The 21,426-nt window shown below is 46.2% G+C and overlaps 1 protein-coding gene across 5 annotated transcripts in view; it reads left to right on the top strand.

Moving 5' to 3' along the window:
- The window catches only part of SPATA13 (spermatogenesis associated 13), a 174,961-nt gene that overhangs the window by 102,760 nt on the left and 50,775 nt on the right, over positions 1-21,426 (top strand). For 3 of the 5 annotated variants that reach the window (XM_048494360.1, XM_048494364.1, XM_048494363.1), the window contains exon 2: positions 11,440-13,251. In XM_048494360.1, coding sequence (XP_048350317.1) covers positions 11,440-13,251 — 1,812 coding nt within the window. Of the gene's footprint in view, positions 1-9,292; positions 9,379-9,486; positions 9,623-11,439; positions 13,252-21,426 lie in introns of those variants that run through there. The other 2 variants (XM_048494362.1, XM_048494361.1) reach the window with 2 other exon arrangements.

The following is a 21,426-nucleotide window of genomic DNA, read 5'->3' as shown; positions in this document are numbered from 1 at the left end:
CCGGTGGGCAACTCCTGCGGGATGTTCGTCCAGATTTGGAGATGGATGGGTCCCTGGTGCGTGGAGTCGATTACTCCGGGAATGATGAACACTCCCTGCTCAGCGGCGGAGGCCTTAGGCAGCACCAGCCCAATAGTCCCGGTAGGGATGGGGTCGCCGTACTGGGTTGGGGCGACAAGGACCTCGTGGGGGAACTTGAAGGAGATGGGCTGGGTGCACGTGAGCGAGATACCACGAGTGGGGGGCGGTTTGGGCGTGGGCCTTGGTGTCTGGGTCTGCTCTAATATTCTCCTCCTTGGTCCTGGGCTGGGGAGACGCCCGGGCGAGTTTCCCGACGGGCAGTCGCTTCTCCAATGGAAGCCTCTCTGGCATCGTGGGCACCGGGTCTTGGGCGGCCTTCTCCTCCTTGGGGAGGACCCTCCTCCATCGGGGTTGTAGCCCCACCGGGCTGCCTACACTCCCTTCGGAAGTGTCCGGGTCTGCCGCAGTTAAAGCAGTCATCCTGAGGCTGCCTCCCGCCGGTGGAGAGTGCTGCGGCGAGGAGGCTAGCTTGGTGGGCGGAAGATCCGATGTCCTGGCAAGCCTTAAGCATGTCGGCCAGTTCAGGATCTTTGCCCAGGCCTGTGATTGCTCTGCGGCACTCCGTGGAGGCGTTCTCCTTAGCGAGGCGCATGAGGAGCTCGTTTTGGGCCTCTTCGCTATCTACCTGCCTCTTGAGCGCTTCCTGGAGCCTGTTCACAAACTCGCATAGGGCTCTTGGGGCTTTTGCCGTATGGCGGAGAAGCTCTGTGTGGGCTGGCCAGAATTGGGGACCTTGACAAACGCCTTTGTAAGCACTTCAGAGGCGACCGTGGAGGGTGGCCTCAGGCAGGACAATCTGATTGTTGGGGTTACTGAAGGCATCGGCCGTGAAGCTGTAAGCGGCCGGTGGTAGAGGAAGTAGCCGCCGAGGCGGCTGCCCTGCCTAAGCTAAAAGCATTATTGGCGGGAACTTCGCTCTCCCCAGATCACAAATTGTGCAGGGCTCAGGAGCATCGCGGAAGGTGGTCTTCCAGTCGAGTCCCGGAACCATTAAGTGATTCCCTCGCGATTGCCTCTAGCATGCCTCTCGCGTAGGGGCTGAAGCTGATTCCCCTCGTCTAGCATGTCAGCTTCTTTCGCGAGGAGCTCGAGTGAGGGATGTTATAAGCTTTAAGGGCGGTGCAATCGACAACCAGCCGAACAATGCCATCCTCCCCCTCGGTCATCTGTACAATGAAATGGACAGGGGCACAATCACGCAGGGAATATGCGGCATCGTCTTCCGTCATTAGGGTTTCTTTTCTTTTGCAGATGCGTGGCTAATGCAGGCTCTCGCGATGAAAGTTTGAAACCAGCGCCATTACGTGGCGCTGGCGTGAGGTGCACAATTAACCCGAGGAGAAAATGAAGGCCGGGATACAGGGAGGGGGCTGGCTGAGCCGCGGGAGAATTTGAAGAAATGGGCGGAGGAGCAAGGGGGGCAGAAGGAGGACAGGCGTCCAAATTGGCCGGGATAGAGAAAATCTCCGGGGTTGAAATTGAAGATTGTGAAAGATCGAGAAAGGAGAGGCGGCCTACGACAAGGGAGCCATATGGAGTCTGCAGGCTGGATGGCGACATAACATTGTCTCCACGTCAGTAGCAGTGACATCGGCGCGCGGAGGCTCTGTCGCGAAGTAGCGCCTCGATGTTTTCCCCAGTACCCTTAAGATTCCAATGTCCCCCCTTCTGGGTTACCACATGGACATTGAGCTTCGAATCTCCTCAACCAATTTCGCGCCAGGCTCCCCTTCTCTTTACTGAGGGACCCTGCCGCGATTTATTCGCTAACGCTTTCAGCGCTCGTCAAGCGATGCTTGTCATAAGCCCCTGCTTTTGCAAGCTCCCATACTCCACCGGTGTTTCACGTCCGGACGAGAGAGAGTGTCCCTAGTGACGCGTGTCTGGATGCGCCGATCCAGAGGGACGAAGGCGGTATACCGAAGCGGTTGGTCCCCTGGATGCGCCCGGATCCAGCCGGACTTCGGGTATCAGCCCCTTTCCCCAGGCGACAGTGATGAAACAGGGTGGAGGTTCGAGGATTCCCTGGGTTTCGGCACCAGCTTGTAGTCGACTCCACGTGTGGTCCAGGGCGCAAAGAGCGAGACGCAGACGCAATGAGATTAACATCTGGTGAGAGATCGCCAGCAGTGGGGCTGTGCGGAGGTCCGTGGTTCCTAAGCGGCGAATCTCCAGCGTGCTGGCTCCTGGCACCTTTTATTATGATTCTAATGGAGCGCAGCGGTCAGGCGTAAAGAGCAGGCGAGGCGGAGATAACATCTGGTGGGGGTCGCCAGCAGCGGGAGACGAGGAGGAGTCCGTGTTCGCGAATCTCCCGTCTACCCGATTCCTGGCACCTTTTATTGTTATCCCTGTGAGGCGTGTAGGAGGGCGAGGACGGGAGAGTCCGGGAGAGCGGGAGAGCGGGAGATCATCATGTGATGCATGATCTCACCTGGCTGCTACGATGCTTGGAGAAGGCGTAAAGCCGTCTGGGCCTAATCCTCATCACCTGGGGAGGCAGATCATTGTCCGCTTTGTCTGGGACGCAGAACCGGTGACTGAGAGCCAGATAGTTCATGACCCGTGGACTCATACGGGGATATGAGGAGTGGGGGGTCGCGGAGATGCTGCACCAGCAGAGGCCGTAGGTCTCGTTAAGCGTGTGCCATTATAGCGTTCCTACCACCGGTGCTGCTGCTGGGTCAGCAGTGCATTACTACAGGTAGCCACAAGCTTTTAAACCAAGGCTCATTCCGCACTTGCAGAATAATGCACTTTCAAACTGCTTTCAGTGCTCTTGGAAGCTGTGCGGAATAGCAAAATCCACTTGCAAACAGTTGTGACAGTGGTTTGAAAATGCATTATTTTGCGTGTGTGGAAGGGGGCCAAGACTGAAATTGATTCCGTGCTCTAGTTTAAAAACTAATTATAGTTAGCAATAACCATGGTTGTATCAATGCAGATGTTAAAGCACTCGAGTAGATGTTGGCATCTCAGAGGGAAGAGGGGGGAGGAATGGAAGAGTGCAAAAGCATGCCAGGTGCTCCCAGTTACCAAAATTAAGTTTTGGCAATCAGATAGTGCTACATCTGTAATAATGTGCCTGCGGTAGATTTTCTGCAGTATCTCTTATGACAACATTATGACCCTCGTAACAGTAAATACATAAATTTGACCCTTGCTGCTTTTAAATATTTTCCAGTGCATACATATTGATGTTTGTTTGCCAGAATCACACTTGGATAACTTCTGCTTCTTCTGCCCTGCAACAATACAGACTCTTCTGCTGATGCATTCAAAATCTAAGACCATTAAATCAAGGGTGGTATAGTGGTTAAGAGCAGGTGTACTCTAATCTGGAGGAACTGGGTTTGATTCCCCGCTCTGCTGCCTGAGCTGTGGAGGCTTATCTGGGGAATTCAGATTAGCCTGTACATTCTAACACACGCCAGCTGGGCGACCTTGGGCTAGTCACAGTTCATCTGAGCTCTCTCAGCCCCACCTACCTCACAGGGTGTTTGTTGTGAGGGGGGGAGGGAAAGGAGTTTGTAAGCCCCTTTAAGACTCATACGGGAGAGAAAGGGGCGGGTATAAATCCAACTCTTCTTCTTCTTCTTCAAAACTATGAATTATGACATAGTTTTATCCCTGGTATAAGGCAGTACAATACATTGCAACTCACCACAGTTCCTAGTAATCTGATTTGTCAGTCATTATTCTCAGTTTAATCCCATGCAGAGTTTGATGTCCATAAACTCATTGAATTCAGCACTGCATTGGATCAGGCCATCTTTATTTGGAAATTAACATAAGGCTTGGTTCAAACAGTTAATAAAGAAGAAATTCTACTGCAAATGGAGAGTGAAGTTCTTGGATCCCATGGAAGATTTATGTTATCTGGGATGAGGGTTGGGTGGGGGAAGGTGATTTTTGCTGCTTTCTCCCCTCTTGCTGACCTTCATCATGGTCCCATGACCCCAGAAGTTCCTGGGAGTATTTGGGGCTGCATGACAGGAGAGAGGCACCAAAGCCATGCTGTGCAAGTGGAAATCCCTTCTGTCTTTAGAAATTTCCATTGGATCTAAGCCACTGTGGTGCAGTAGTTACAATGTTGGATTAGGGTGGATGGGGAGCATTGGTTTCTAATCATCATAGAGGCTCACTGGGTAAACCTGAGCCAGTCACTCTGTTAAGCTGAACCTTGTTTACAGTGCTATTTATTAGTTTATTTAAAATACTTGTGTACTCCATCTCCATGTTTACACCAAAGGTGGTTCACAATACAATAAACAAAACATGCTAATTAAAACACCCATTGAACAGTGCCAGTACAATGAACATCTATGAATACCGATGAATGTAGCAACAAATACAAACAGCAATGAATACAAATGGAAGCATCAGTAAAAATTACAATCGTACAACAAAGTGGCAATAAAACTAGCTGAGTATTAATTGAAAACGGGACCCACCGTGGCACCTGTACAGTTAAGATCAATGAATGTATGAAATTCTCAGCTGGGGAATGTAGTAATGGCTGCTTGTTTCATAGGCTTTCAGAGCAGGGGTAGGTAAATTCATAGTGGATATTGATTAGTCATTATGACTGAATGTGTGTCATAAGCCACCCTGAGTCTGTCTGAGGAAGGGTGGCCTATAAATCAAATTATAAATTAAAAAAATACAAAACCTGAATCCATATGTTATGTTGGTCTCCCATGGGCAGGAATGGGGTTGGGATAAGTCGCCATCTGCAAATTTTAAATTGTTTAAATTCTATGAATTTAATATTGTCATAGATTGTTTTTATATTCGTATTATATGATGTTGATGTACACCGCCCTGAGCCCTCCGGAGGAGGGCGGTTTAAAAATGGAATGGAATGAAATAGATAGATAGATAGATAGATAGATAGATAGATAGATAGATAGATAGATAGATAGATAGATAGATAGATAGATAGATAGATAGATAGATAGATAGATAGATAGATAGATAGATAGATAGATAGATAGATAGATAGATAGATAGATAGATAGATAGATAGATAGATAGATAGATAGATAGATAGATAGATAGATAGATAGATAGATAGATAGATAGATAGATAGATAGATAGATAAAGTAAGTTTCATTGGGACCAACCAAAATAATGCAACACCTTGTGCAAACTTTTGAATTCTCCAGAACTCCATCATGCTAGATGTTAAAATGAAAAAAAGGGGTCGGGGACAGAAAAACACATCTTTCACGTCATGTTCTTGAGTCTGCTCGGTCTTCATAGAGTACTTAGCACAATGGTTCTTAGTCTGTGCGCATGTACCATTGATGGAACACTGAAAGTAGTTTAGGTGAAGTGCAGTTTTCTCATCACTAAGAATTCATTCTCCCTTAGTCCTCCTTTCTACTTGTAAATGTGATGTGCTATCTCTGCCTAACACAGATTATCCATCTGTGATATTTTGGCATGCTAGTTAAAAATTGCAGAATGCCTATAAACATATAAATGTCCTTGAGAAAGTGGCCTTTTTCTTTATATCATGGTAGAGCAGTGATGGCGAACCTTTTCGAGACCGAGTGCCCAAATTGCCACCCAAAACCCACTTACTTATTGCAAAGTGCCAACACGGCAATTTAACCCAAATACTGAGGTTTTAGTTTAGAAAAAACGGTTGGCTCCGAGGCATGTGTTACTCAGGAGTAAGCTTGGTGGTAGTTGGTGGCTTTGCTTTGAAGCAACCGTGCAACTCTTCCAATGGGTGAATCACAACACTAGGAGGGTTTACTCAGAAGCAAGCCCCATTGTCAGCAACCACACTTACTCCCAGGTAAAGGATCGTGCTTTAGTTTTCTGCATGAAAATCAGTGGGGCTTAACAGCACTTAACAGAGTAACCTACACTGCTTCCCCAAAACTAGGTCTTAGGTTTAATGCTAATAATCGAGCCCAGCAGCCCAGGCCAGCCTAGATGTGAGGGGGGGGGGCTGCACGTGCCTACAGAGAGGGCTCTGAGTGCCACCTCTGGCACCCATGCCATAGGTTCGCCATCACTGCAGTAGAGTGATCGGTAGGGTTCAAGAAAGAACCACTGGCTTAGCATTTAGCAGACACAGTATGGCTACCTGGAATCACATTGTACCTTAACAACTAGAAACCATTTACCGGTAATTGCAAATATATCAGACATTAGTTGAGAAACATTTATGGCCCAATTCAGATGGGGGGGGACCCTGACTCGGCTTGGGGAAGTGGCACGGGCCTGCACTGGTGGATTTTCCCTCCCCAGGGCACATGCAATCACACCAGTGGCCGGGAGCCACAGCCCCCCAGATGCCTAGCCGCCGCAGCCCCCCAGTACTCCCACACCCATCAGCACCTTCAGTGCAGCAGGGGTGTGACAGAGGCATTCTCTGGGGTGGAGCTGTCCTTAGTTGGCTTCCATCCTGGGTTTGCAGCAGTGGCACTGAGGCCCCAGCCCTTGGCATAAGTCCATTAAGTTCTATGGAGAGCTTTCTGGTGGTGGAGATTTGTGTGTGTGTGTGTGCTTTTTAAAAATGTGTTTTTCGCCCTACCTGTGCTGTCTAAAAGCTCTCTGGAGGCAGCAGGGCAGCGCCACAGCAGTGCCGTCCCTGGCCACCAAGAGCTGTGAGTAACTAATAGCTAGTATCTATCCTTGCCAGACCAATGTTCAGACTTTAACAAGGCGGATTCATCTGTTGGATGATATTGCCCAATTACCATTGATTCATTTCGTAACAAGTCACATGAAATTAATCTCATGTCGTTATTATATCGTTCTCCTGTTCTCTGCCAGCACAGAGCAGAGTGTTGGACTAACATCTGGAAGAACTAGGTTTGAATCCCCACTCTGCCATGGAGCTGGGTGGGTGACATTTGGCCAGTTACTGTCTCTCACTCTAACCTCCCTCACAGGTCATTATCAGAATAAAAATGGAGGACAAGAGAACAGTGCTTTGAGTCTCTACTGGGGAGAAAGGCAGGGTATGACTCAAGTAAACAGAGAACGTTAATTTGCAAGGAATCCTTGGAGAGATCGTGTCCTCTCATTCCTAAAGGCAGAGTGTTTGTTTGCTTCTCAGTCTCATTAGTCTTTGGTGCATTATTGAATCTATTTCGTGTCCAACCAAGTCGGCAACACGTCTTATATTTCCCTTAAGATATTTTTTTTTTAGCAAGCTTGTACTGATTTTCGCATAACGCTGTCTGTGGCAAAATGTTTGGCAGCAATGGCTTCAACAGGGCAGTGGAAGTATAGGGCCCGATTAGTGTAATTTATGTTGTCCAAGATCATTGGGTCATCAGATTATTAGAAAAAAAAGAATTTTTTTAAAAATAAAAATCAGGAGTCCTGTGGCACAGAGTGGTAAGCGGGAGTATTACTGACCTGAGTTCGATTCCTATGAACGTCAGTTTCAAGTAACTGGCTTGAAATTGACTCAGCCTTCCATCCTTTGGTAATACAAGTACCCTATACCCGTGGTGGCGAACCTTTTCGAGACCCAGTGCCCAAATTGCAAACCCACTTATTTTTCGCAAAGTGCCAACACAGCCATTTAACCTGAATTCTGAGGTTTTAGTTTAGAAAAAAAACGGTTGGCTCCGAGGCATACGTTATTCAGGAGTAAGCTTGGTGAAGCAACCGTGCAACGCTTCAAATGGGTGAATCATGATCCTAGGAGGGTTTACTAAGAAGCAAGCCCCATTGCCAGCAACCGAGCTTACTCCCAGGTAAAGGATCATGCCCAGGTCAGCCTAGATGTGTGTGTATGGGGGGTGATTTTCCACCTCCCTCCCACATGGTGAACTCTGTGCGTGAATGCCCATAGAGAGGGCTCTGAGTGCCATCTCTGGCACCTGTGCCATAGGTTTGCCACCACTGCCCTATACTGACTGAGGGTAAAACTTAGAGATGATTTGGAGAAAACAATGGCAAACCACCTCATAAATATAGTCTGCCTAGTAAACTTTGTGATGTGACATCAACCCACGGGGCAGCAATGACTCTGTGCTTGCACAGGATATTGGCCACCTTTACCTTTAACTAAATATCCTTGCAGAGGACGGTCTTCACCATCATGCTCTGAAACATTTTCTCTCTCCCTTCTCCTCCCCGCTTTGTCCTTTACACCTCCCCTCTGTCCCGGTGGCTGCCATAGTGATGCGTGGAAGCTGAACTCTCAAACTTTCCTCAGTACTTTTGTCCTTTTGATTGTAAAGAAGGAGAGCAGGCTAACCAACTACTGTTAAATGCATTGTGGAAGGCTTTCGTGGCAACACTCAACTGGTTATTGAGGGCTTTCAGGGCTGTGTGGCCGTGGTCTGGTAGATCTTGTTCCTAACATTTCGCCTGCATCTGTGGCTGGCATCTTCAGAGGTGTATCCCAGAGAGAAGTGATGATTTATATTATAATAGTGTGTGTGTGTGTGTACAACATATCCCCCACTAAACATTCCCTTCTCACTGGACACAGTGTATAACACACTTCTCTCTGGGATACACCTCTGAAGATGCCAACCACAGATGCAGGCGAAACAGTAGGGACAAGATCTACCAGACCGCGGCCACACAGCCCGGAAAGCCCACAACAACCAACTACTGTTGCTTTGGGGTGTACGGTATCTTCGCCCAGATTGACACGCCGGGACCCTGCGAGGGGCACTTATTTCGACCAACTCCACCACTAGGCTTGCCCAGCCTGCCAAAGGAGGCAGGGGAGCGACGCCTCGCCCAGCGTTTGCTTTGAGAATGCAAATTGACCGGCTCAGCGCGAGGCATGGCTGCGTCTCTGCCCGGCTTCCTTGGCTACGTCCCGCTGGGTCCAACTCCCGTCGTCTCGTGCAGATAAAAAGCGGGCAGGGGGGTTCTGTTTCAGTCTCGGGGGTGACGAGGCCAGATGGAGGGCATCAGCGAGGAGACCCTCTGAGGGAAACCGAGTTGGATTTCTCTGCTGAGGGAGGGAAAGGTTGGAAGGGCGAAGGGAGCCTTTTGAACGCCTCCTTCCCCCTTCGCCTCCCGCCCAGGCGCTTCTGCTGCTGCTGCTGCTGCTCTGGTGCGCGCCTATAGGCTCTGCCCTCCCCTCCGTCCCGGTGGCTGCCATAGTGATGCGTGGAAGCGGATTAGTGTCCACCCAGGGGGAAAGCAGCAGCAGCAGCAGGAGGAGGAGCCGTGAGAGTTTCTGCAGCTCCTCCTCCCCTGTTTGAGGCACTGAGGAGGCCCTCGGGCTATTGCTGCTCCTTCCGATTCTGTTGGCCGAAAAGGGCGTGCAGAAGGAGTTTCTTCGGGGAGCTGCGCAGGTAAGCGGCTGCCGGCCCGGGTCTGGGGAGGGAGGGCGCGAGCGCGTGGCTGCCTCCGCCGGCAGCGGCGCCTCAGTCAGGTCGACCCGCTTTTCTTTTGTGCGGTGAGGGAAGGCAGCGCTCCGGAGGCGGCAGCAGGTGCTTTTTTGGCCCTGCGGGAAGTTTATACACAACGGAACTTTGGCACTTTAAGAGATGAGCCCTTGCAGGCTAGGGAGGCAATGCTGAAAGCAGGCTAAAAATGGTAAGATTTAGCAATGGTTGTGTTTGCTTGTGCATTGTATATTCCGTATATTAGACATGTGGCTGTTAACCCCTTGTAATGCAGCGTCTGTGGGGTGATGGGTTTTTCCCATTCTCTTTCCCCTCTCTCATGCTCCTCTCCTTCCATTTTGCCCTTCAAACGCGTTTGCTTCTTTTTAATATGAGAAAACCGTTGGCTTGACCCAACCTATAACTTTCCTGCAAAGTCTTAACCAGAATGAGAGGAGTGTATAGGCTTAAGGAGAACAGTGAACTCCGAAGACTGAAGTGTTCTGCAGGTCCATCTCAAAGCAGCGCCCTTGTAAATATTTAGATTGAAGGGTGCAGGAGCTGCACAAATGAGTCCTTCTGCAGCAGGGTGGGTTAATCTGAATAAATGAATAGAGTAGCCTGGCGGGGGTGGGATTAGGGGCGAGTTGGGCAGTGTCTCTCCATCAAAGCCCGGCTCTTTCCTGTGCAACAGAGCTGTCCTCTTTGAATGAAATCACACCAAATCCATATATAAAGCACAAGAATTAAGGCAGTAAGTGCGGGTTAAATTGTGAAAAGGGAGGGTGTTATGAATTCCAGGTGGTTGTATCGCACCTACATTACATATTACTTATGCAACAGATTTTTCTTCAGGGAATGAAAACAAGATTGGAAAGATTAATAATTGCTTGTATGTTCAGATCTCAGCACACAATGTTAATGTGTAGCTTGTTTCTGTCACTAGTGGAGGCTTTATTTTTAGTTACTTTCATGCGCTTTCTACTATTCATTAAACTATGGACCATGATGGATATGCACCGTTTAAAGCCTGTGAACTTTCTGCCTTCTTGTTTTTTTGCTTTGCTTCTTCACAGCTGCTGTTGTTGGGGGGCGGGCGGGCGGGGGGGGGGGACACTCTTACAAATTAGCTCAGGCAGTTCACATGATCAAAAAGCTGCTTTCCAATGAGAAACTTTGATCAGCAAGAGTGGCCTATTCCCCATGCATGCACAGGTGTTTGATGTGGAATAATGTCCCTTGCACCACCCCTGAACTGTGCATTCTATAGGCCTTGGTGGATCAAATTAGCATACATAACACCTGACAGATGGTCATCGTAATTGGGTATCAATCCTGGATTCCTTCTTTCTTTCACAGTAGGTGATAGGTTCAGTCAAAATTAACAACATGACAAGAGGTGCTTCTGGCAAAGTGACATTTGCCAAAATTTGACGTGCCTTAAAAATTTAGGGATAACAATAGCAGAATGGCAATTAGGATAACGGCTGATGTACAGTAAAATGGCTTAGCAGGTGCGCTCTGCGGCTAAACTAATGAACTTTCTTGGTTGTGGTGGGTTTTCCGGGCTGTGTGGCCGTGATCTGGTGGATCTTGTTCCTCCTAACGTTTCGCCTGCATCTGTGGCTGGCATCTTCAGAGGTGTGTCACAGAGGGAAGTCTGTTACACACTTTCTTGGGCTTGAAAGGGTACGACTCTTCTTAGGATCACACAGTTAGAAAGCTGAAAATTCAGGCACAGTGTCATCAAATGGCCAAGTAAATTTAGCAGGAGCCTCCCTCGACTGAAGGAAAAATTCCATTGAAATACCCCCTTGTGGTCTTTGGATTCTGCTTAGCAGCCGTAATCAAGTCAGCAAAGCAAAGCAAATACATATCTAATAGCTATGCTAATGTTGGTATCATTCTAAAAGCCTTTCACAGCTTTATAAGAAAGCCTTGTTTTGGAAATGCCTTGTATTTTATACAAAGAACTCCTCTTTGCTGTGGAGAAAGATGCTAAATGCTGGCTTTGTTTCCTTGATGCAGGGTGTACAGACTTCCAAAGAGCTAAATTTGCCCCACGGATGTGACAACGGCAACTCCAAAAGATGTCCAGCTGAAGAAGAGCTTGGGTTTGGAGAAAATGAAGATCATCAGGTACTGGATGTGAGTTATAAAGTGCTCTGTCCTGATGCTTATGATATGGAAAACATGACAGCGTGTCAGAATGGCTGTGGAAACGGCACCTCTGTCACCTGTATAGTCATGGATAATAAAGAGTCGCAGAACAACACTACCTCGTTATTGCAGAATGGGGGATGCAACGCCAGTAACAGCTATGAAGGAGAAGGCCACGACAACAAAGTCAGCCCTTCCAAAATCATGCGGTTTTTCTCGACTCCTCGGAAAAGGTCTGGCTCCAATGCAGAAAGGCCTCATTCCCTGATAGTTATGGGGAACTCCTCCACATGGAATGCTTTGTCTTCCATTAGGAAAATGGGATCTTTCAAGAAGTTAAAATCTTCTGTGCTCCAAGGAATCCAAGCCAAGGAAGACTCTGACCACTTAAACGACACCATCTTGGATAACGATATCAGAAAGCGTGTGCCAAATGGTGCGGTGATGAGAGTTCATACAAATAGGTATTCCTACTCAGGACCTCTACATGATTTGCACAGCACAGTAGATAACAGTTTGGCTTCTGACAACTCTGAGGGTGAGGAAAGCGATGATTCCTTCCTGCGGAATACTCGCCGTTCACGTAGTATCAGGCGTGCCTATGGCATCGGCCGCATAAATTTGCTGGACACTGATCAAATTCAGCATCATCAGAACAGCACCCGAGCGGTCTCCCCCATCCTCCAGGAGTCCCAGATTTGTGAAATTGTGGTGAAAGACTCCGAAAGCAATCAAGTCATCTACAGGCGGAGCAAGAGCACAGACAACTTGAATTTTCTGAAAAAGAGCTCGTTCAAACGGAAGTCCACCTCAAACCTCACCGACCTCAAAGTTGCAAGCGAAAAGCCAACTCCACAGAGAACCACGAGCACTTCTTCAGCCGACTCGGAGAAAGCCAACAGGAACTCGGAGCGGAGATCAAAACGCTGGAAGAGCCCAATTAGAGCGAAGGATTTTGACAGAGTCTTGAAACTTGTCAGCAACGTTACTGATGTTGCCTTGAAGAAAGACAGCCCTAAGAGCGAAACTCCGTCATCCGGTGTGCAGAACCAGAGGACAAGATCAAACAGCAGGTTGCACGATGATTATTCACGCCGGGTGTCTAGCAACAATGAAAATGACAAGCGGAGGTGTCACCCTCCCAAATGTAGCCCGGACTCTACTTTTTCTGACGCTGGTCTCCGACGAAGCTCAGAGGAAGACAGTGTTGGGGCTGACATATTGACCTGCAGTACCAGTAGTCACGGGATGTCGTCCAGTGACACCCCGGATTCAGTATGTTCCTCACCTCCCTTTAAGGACGTTAGCCCAATTCCTAATGAAGTGTTTCATGAAGACTCAGATGGACCAAAAAGTTCCAGCCAGTTTACATGCAGCGCTGAGCATCCCCATGCCCCTGCCAGACCTGCAGTTCCTAAGCCTCAGAGCCCTGGTGCTGAAAAGGTTAAGTGCAATATTAATTTCCATTGTCCGGATCAGTGCAGCACCTTGTCGCTCAGCTCAATGGAAAGTGAGGAGAGAGGGGAGGGGCCTTCTGCCAAGCTGGGGAAGAGCACTGTTTGTTTCCAGGACTTTGTGCATGCCGCCTATTACGACGAGGCGAATGAAGACAGCGGCATCAGCAGCCACTCTCAGCTGAGCCTCAATTTAGCTCCCAGTGCTGAGGAAAGGAAGGAAGAGGTAAGAAGGAAGCAACCTGTATCGTTAGGCAAGCAGTGGAACACTTGCATGCACACACGCAAGCAATGTATATGTATGGGTTACTGGGTAGATTTACTGGTAAAGGGCTTAGAACGTTTGTAATGTTTCCTTGTGCTAAAAGAATTGTGTTTTGAAGGCAATATCAGGTGGTTTTGCTTCCTGTAAACATGAATAAACAAAGCTTTAGAGACTGCCTGTGCACCTTTCCAAGGGCAGCTTTATTGCAAGTTTGCAACAAAGCAGGTTCCTTCTAGGAGTGTTGTCGCCTGGGGCCCTGGGAAGGGTCACTTCTTGCAAACCTCAGGGTGGTGAGTGGTGGCAAGTTGGTGAGTGACCTTGGAGTCAATCCCAAATGCGGTGAGATTTATTCAGAAGGCTGCATGGTGGCAGATGCTGTGCATACAAGACTGAATATGTCCTTGCAGTTTTATTGGGCTTTGAATGGGCAGGACTGGTTGGTATTTCAGTATATGAAGCTGGACTGGCAACGTAAAGATCTGAATATAAAATGGCAATTGGTGACATAACATGTTGCCAATCGCTATCCAGTTGTCAAAGAACGGTTTTATTTTTCATTTACATCAACTGTTTCAGAAGCTTTCTACATTTATACTTCCTCCTTCAGCAACTCTAGTTCTACATTGTGCTTGATTGCCTCATACTGATTAGTTCATTTCTTGCATACTGTGGTAACAGGCAAAGTGTTGTGGCTATTTTTATTTTAACGCTTTCGTCCCGTAGATACAGCTGCATGTATCCTTTTGAGATTCTCCGATTTTAAATTCAACTTCTAGTTCTCATGGTTGCACATTTTAGCTTGGAAGAGGGTCCACAGAAAGTTCAAGTGCTAGGAACTATTATGTCTCAGTGATATAACATATTTTTCACATGCATGAGGTCCTGTGATCCAGTCCTGCCATTTGCAGTTAAAGGCTGTCAGGCAGAAGGTTTTCGAAATACCTTTCTTTGCCTGATAACTGATGAGGCACTTCCAACCAGAACAAGCAATATAAGCTGTATGGACTAATTGTCTAAGCTATATATATATATGCTCCAGCCATGGTCAGAACTTCATTGGTGCATAATTTATCCTGTCTGCTTTCTATGTTCATTAATTTATTGTATTTATATCCCATTCGGTCACCAAAGAACATGCCTCCCCCCCCCAATTTTTCCTTTCCCTTGGGCATCCTCTGTTAAAATCTGCAAATTCTTTGAGTTGTCTGAATGTTAGGAGCAGAATCAGAATTGTCAAAACCAACCAAAGGACCCCCATAGATCCCACACATGCTCACCACCAAAAACATCATGAACCTTTATTGTCATCAGGTACCAGTTTTTGCTGTTCAGGGTGTCTCCCCCCCTCTCCCCTGACAGAACAAAATAAATATATACGCTGACTTCTCATTGCATTTCAATAATTTTTGCCTTCTGGTGTATTTATAAAAGCACAGCAAAAGAAACCTGTGTTATCTGACTAGTTGTCAGCTTAACTGAGGATTGATTCTTTTAAAAAAATGCTTCCTGTTTCCTGACTTGCAAACCACACTAATATTTTTATCATTGCATTATTGCAGGAAGATTAGAAATAACCTCCACAGCTTCCTGTATACATGTATATTGAGGGTTCCCCTCACCTACCAGTGTGCCTATATTGCAGCTATTTTATACAGGACCTGTCGGCTGCATCACTGGAGCTTTCTTCAGATCACAACTTTGAGTGAAGCTTTGTATGACTAAGTGGAACTGTGTTTAAAGTATAAGGTGATTTCTATATAACTTCCACTTGCTGGTTGTATTGTTAAGCAAACTATCAAAGTCACAACACAGTATAATTTAAGGAATTGTGAGTGTAAAGTGTTGTCAAATTGCAGACAACTTATGGTGATCCTGTGTGATTTTCAAAGCTAAGGATCACAGAAGTGGGTTGCTGTTGCCTCCTTCTGCACAGTGATTTGGGCATCCTTGGTGGTCACCCATCCAAGTATGACCCTGCATAGCTTCTGAAATCTGATGAGATCAAGCTGTCCTGGGCCATACAGGTCAGGGCACTTCAGGAAGTACAAATAATAACTTTTTGTGGAGTTCAGTGTTTTGTTAAACCTCTGTTGTCAATCAACGTGGTTTTTGTAATTCTTAACTGTAACTAGGATGAAACTGTAAATGCTGAACAATATGTTTAACCTAAAATAGTTGATACTGAAGATGTGCAAGTAAAAAGGAAAAATCCACGTATTGCGGTGCAAATGAATCTCGTGGTACTGGAATGGGAAGGTTCTCCATTCATAAACTTTTGTAGCCTGGGAAAGGATGGACAATGGTCAGGGCTGCAAAATAAATTCAGACTAGACAGTATTGGACCAGATGGCCACTGATACCCTGATTCTACAGAAGGCAGCCTCTTATGTTCATATTATGGAAACGACATTTTACTGTACCCAGAACCAGATTTTCTGGTTTGTAGTTTCTGTTCTCACTGATGTTCTTTGTTATGTATTTTGGTGGGGAAGGGCAAAGGAGCTGTAAAATCAGTAAGCTCTTTTGCATCTACATGATCAAGAAACATTTAAAAATGAAAACTGAGCAGCTCAGCATTCCTGAGCATAGTACAGATAGTAATCTCTGTGGAGGTGCATGTTCACACACAAATAATCGCTCTGCTCAGCTGGAGCCTGCAATAGAATAGTGCAGTTTTCATAGCCAGTGAACTCTGGTCTTGAATCTGGTTTTTCAAAAGGTGATGAGAAATTAAACCAGCTCAAGATTTATTCTGTCAAGTGCATCTTTTAGAAAGATGCTGCAATAAGACAGTAATTTGATGTAAAAGTCTACTTGTATTCTCAGCCTGCCATCTAGCGGTAAGACAGTATAAAACCGAAGCTGCAGTGTTTTCTGAGTTTCATTGTTTATGTTTCTATCCCAACCCTTCCCAGCTAAAGCTGGACTCAGGGTGGCTAATAACATAGAATTACAATTAAAAAATATATCATGTAAGTAATTAAAACGTTAAATTATCACAAAACAATAGTGATACTCTGTCATGACTCTCAGATGGTGGGGTCATTTCTAGGTTCGGAAAATCCATGTGTACCCAATGTGGGGGAGCCACAAAGTGTGAACGATAAGGCCTGAGTGTTAGGAAAAAAACAAGTAGGGAAAAGGGGAGGGAGGGGAACGGGAAAATGGGGGAAACTTGGGGACTATGGGTTGGACATGCCCTGATGCTTCAACATACCATCCCTGAGAAGTCCTTTGATAATCCTTGGGTATCTATGAACTTCCTGGGATATCTGACTTCTTTTTGCTTTCATATTCGAGCATCAGATCTCTCCTATGTATTTTTAGAGATGAATCTGAGACAGTTGTTCAAGGATGAGTGGTGTCCCAAAGACCAATGTACATGCTGAATTAGTTGTGCACTTTTCCGTTGTAGAGCTATAGCATAAAGACTGAAGTTTTGTTTGGAAAAAGAGAGTGTTTTCTTATTCTTGGCTTCCCCGCTCCCTTTCCTTAGCAAAGTTTATATTGTGGGTTTGTTTGGGGCTGTGCAGTTTCTTTTTTCGTTTCTGTTCTTCAGTAAATTGTCGTGTACGTCATTGTTCAAAAAATAATAATGCAACTACTGACTCTCCTACTTGCAGTTACTTAGAACACTCCTGTTGTAGTAGTAGTCAATGTTTACAATCTAGAATAAGTTTAGCACTCTTACTATGTACAGAATTTTAATTGTAACTTATTATTTACAGCACAGACTTGAGTAGAGGTTTTTGCAGTCCAGATACAGTTACAATGAAATAACAAAGATGTGTAATTTAGAAGTATGAGACACAAGCATGTGATTTCTATACACGTGTAGTCAAATATTTTGTAGTTTTCAAATAGCAGTAGTGATAATACTGGATGAATGGCTGATGGATGTTGAAGGGTGGCAGGAGAAGGAGACCAAGAACACATTCTTTATTCTGGAGCGATAAAAGTCTCAGCAGCCAATTCTCGCCCCTACATAACTATTTAAGGTTCCTGTTCAGACGGCTGCACTGGGATCCTCTGTGAAAAGAGCCACACAAGGGGGAAGGGATACCTGCAGTGAAACCACACCATGTGTGGTGTGAGGTGTATTTATTATCAACCTCTCTCTCTCGCTCTCCTAATGCAGTCCCAAGACGGAAGGAGTGTAAGCAGTCAGGCCCCTCCTCCTGCTAAGGGGTGCCATGGAAGCATGCAGGGGGGGGCGGGCAAAGACTGGCATAAGAGCAAAACACTGCTCCCCATGAAATGGATGCCTCTCAGAAAGCTTTGGGATCCATCTTATATGTCAGGCTTAGGCGGGAAGATGGTTGACTGCTTTTCCCCTGGTCCTAATGTGTGCGTGACTGGACAGGGCCGGCTAATTTCTATTGTGTCACCCTAAGATGATTTAATTAGCGCTCTGAGCAGACCATTACTTACCCTATCTGCACTTATCTCAGCAATCAATAAGTATTCAGCAGAATAGTAAAGGCATCCTCTTGAGTCCTGACGAACTCATCAAGCCTCTCCTGTCTTTCTGTTGTAACCCCAGAAAAGCAATCAATTCTTGGTCTCTGGTTTTCCTGCCATCTTACCTCTTACTGCCCCAGGACCCATTTTGGGGTATGAATATCGACCCTTTGGCCACTCATACTGTGTGTGTGTGTGTGTGTGTGTGTGTGTGTGTGTGTGTGTGTGTGTGTGTGTGTGTGTGTGTGTGTGTGTGTTCTGTATTGTGGGCTGTCTCCTTTGCTCCTGAAAATGCTGATTGTTTTCCTCTTCATTGCTGCTTTCTCTGGATGTCTCTTCAAGATCAGTGAGGTGACTATCTCCCATCCTTGAAATCCTATCCAACTTTCTCGTAGTTGAAGTTTGTATTCTTTGTGGCGTAGGCGTAGGAGGTTAAGAGCTCGTGTATCTAATCCGGAGGAACTGGGTTTGATTCCCAGCTCTGCCGCCTGAGCTGTGGAGGCTTATCTGGGGAATTCAGATTAGCCTGTACACTCCCACACACGCCAGCTGGGTGACCTTCAGCTAGTCGCAGCTTCTCGGAGCTCTCTCAGCCCCACCCACCTCACAGGGTGTTTGTTGTGAGGGGGGGAAGGGAAAGGAGATTGTAAGCCCCTTTGAGTCTCCTGCAGGAGAGAAAGGGGGGATATAAATCCAAACTCTTCTTCTTCTTCTATATGCTGTGAGCTTTCCCAGGGGGAGTAAAGGTTTTCCCTTTCTCTCACAGTGCCTGCATCACTAATTCTTCTTCTTCTTCTTCTTCTTCTTCTTCTTCTTCTTCTTCTTCTTCTTCTTCTTCTTCTTCTTCTTCTTCTTCTTCTTCGTGTGTGACTGTTCATTACTTACAACATATTTCTTATTTCTATTGTTTTATTCTGTAATAAAACCAGTTTTAATTATACAGCTACCTGCTCATTTGAGAGTTTTTGCCCAGGACTATCCTAGTGTAGATAAATTATCAGTCCTAATTACCCCCTCTCACTGTCTGTCTCTATCTAATACCCCTAAAGTGGAGACTGTCTACTTAGGACAGTGGTTCTCAACCTTCCTAATGCCGCAACCCTTTAATACAATTCCTCATGTTGTGGTGACCCCCAACCCTAACATTTATCCATTTTACAGATGGAGAACACTGATGCAGAGAGTCTTAGGCGACCCCTGTGAAAGGGTTGTTCAACCCCCAAAGGGGTCCCAATCCACAGGTTGAGAACCACTGACTTGGGATAACAGGAAATTGAATTCTAAAAGGGGGAGGGAAAGTATAGTGTCTTCTCTTCAGTGAGACAGACTTGCTCAGATTGAAAAACAACTTTTGACTTTATAGGAAAATATACAAAAGGCCAAGTCAATAAGGTGAAGAGCTACTAAATGGAATGTTCTATCATCCTGGTATTTTTCATTGATCATTCAACAGTTAGAGATGTTCCATCTCATGCTGATTCTTCATGGTAGAACAGAACACTATTTGACACAGAAATGAGGCTTAAGGAGCTTGGCTGTTGTGCGTTTAGTCTCTGGTGCCACTTGATGCATGTGGTTGTTTAGTCTCTGGTGCCACTTGATGCATACTGGGTGGCTATGTGGCACAACTGCCATGTATGCATGCACTAACCCTGTGCCTCTGCCTGAAGTTACCAGTTGTGGTATTGACACTGACAGTACCAAAACACTTTATACAACCACAATCCAGATATTATCACCTCAGGCTTGTTCATCTTCTCTAAATAGATAGGGGATGCCGGCTTTCCCACCATTTTGGATCTTCCATTGTGGTAGAGATTCAAGATTCTTTCACAACATTTTAAGCCTTTTTGTGTGTATATAAAGTGCCACCATGGAGCCCCATGATGAAAAGTGATAAACTGCATTCAAAAGCTCTGCTCACAACCTGAGTTCAATCCTGACAGAAGTTGGCTTCAGGTAATTGGCTCGTGGTTGACTCAGCCTTCTGTCCTTCCGAGGCCAGTAAAATAAGTATCCAGCTTGCTGAGGGTGAAGTGTAGATGACAGGGGTCAGAAGTGTAGCTGGGCAGGAGTGCACCTGGGGCTCACTCCGTGTTTTCCACCCCCCTGTGGCCCTGCCCCCTGCCCCCCAGTTACCTTTTCCAGACAGCACAAAACACCTGAAAACAGGCCAGGCTCGTGGGGCAGTGTCAGGCCTGGCAAGGTGGGGCAGGGCGGGACAAAGGGGCAGGGGTGATTTCCCCCCCCCCCCCAGTGCACGCCTGGTGCAATGTGCACCCATTCCCTTGTAGCTCTGCCACTGACTGGGGAAGGCAATGCCAAACCACCCATAAAAACATAATCTGCCCAGTGAATGTTGGGGTGTGACATCACCCCATGGGCCAGGAAGGCCCCGGTGCTCGTACCTTTTCCTTTTTCAAAGCAGTACTCGAAAGCAGGACCACACTATGTTGTCATAATTCAGACTGAGACTCTGCACAAGGAATTCCTAGAATAAAATGTGGCCACATTTAACATGCCCAAAGCAGTCGCCTCCCACAGCTTGTCCAGAGTGGGAAGGCAGTTTCCCAGTTGCTTGAAAGAATTATATATATTAATTATTAATTATTTTATATATATTAATATATATATAAAAATGAAACTAGAACATGTGGGTTTAAGGAATCAAGTCCTAATTTAAATGTGATGTTGGCAAGGCAGAAGTTCTCGGAGTGGCAGTGGTTCTCTGTAGAGTCTCAGGTAGAGGTCTTCCCCATCATCTACTGAGAATGTGAAATGCCTTCAAACCACAGCCAAATTGTGGCAACCCAGTAGGGTTTTCCAGGCAAGAGATAAACAGAGGTGGTTCGCCATTGCCTTCCTCTGCAGAGTAACCCTGGGATTCTTTGGTGGTCTCCCATCCAAATACTAATCAGGGCTGACCCTGTTTAGCTTCTGAGAAGATCAGGGCCATTAAGGTCAAGACTTGTGAATTCACTTTGTGGTGACAGCTGACATTTACCCTGCTATTATTTATCAAACATGTTTGTGAATCACTGCTTCCACTCAAGCAAAAGGATGTCCAATAAAATTTTCCTAAAATGCATTCAGATCAAAAAATATTCGAAGCCCACACTATGAATTAAAAAACCAAAAGTATGATTGAGTGGGGGTAAAAGCAGTGCCTGCAAAGTACATGTCTGCAAATGCCTTGAAAATGGCAACATGTGTAACTGACAGAGAAAATTATAATGTATAGTGTAAAGATAACAACCATATTACTTCAGATAGGTCACAGAGACGTGCTTTCAAATTCCCACTCATCTGTGAAGCTCAGTGGGTGGTTGCTGCTCAGACTAATTTGTTTCACTGGATCCTTTGATAAATGAGATGGAAACAGAGAATCATGACTACTACCTGAGCCTCCTGAATCCTTTCTGCATAAGAACTACAGTCGCAATTTGAACCAGGCATCATAGGAATTGAGAAGAACCCTGCAACATTATTCTAACCTACCCAGTCTTCTCCACAATTCATAAGGACCCAGCTGGTATTCTCCGTAGTGTATGAACCAATATTTACACAACGCCTTTTTGTTTTTTTGTGTTAATTTTAAACTGCAGAATTAAACAGTTGGCTCAGTAGATGTCACTTTAGCTCTTAGCTTAGCCTTATTAGGGAGATATTTGGTCA

This window comes from Sphaerodactylus townsendi, linkage group LG04 (assembly GCF_021028975.2).
Source record: "Sphaerodactylus townsendi isolate TG3544 linkage group LG04, MPM_Stown_v2.3, whole genome shotgun sequence".
Taxonomy (NCBI): Eukaryota; Metazoa; Chordata; class Lepidosauria; order Squamata; family Sphaerodactylidae; genus Sphaerodactylus; species Sphaerodactylus townsendi.
This window is presented reverse-complemented; position numbering and strand designations above follow the sequence as displayed.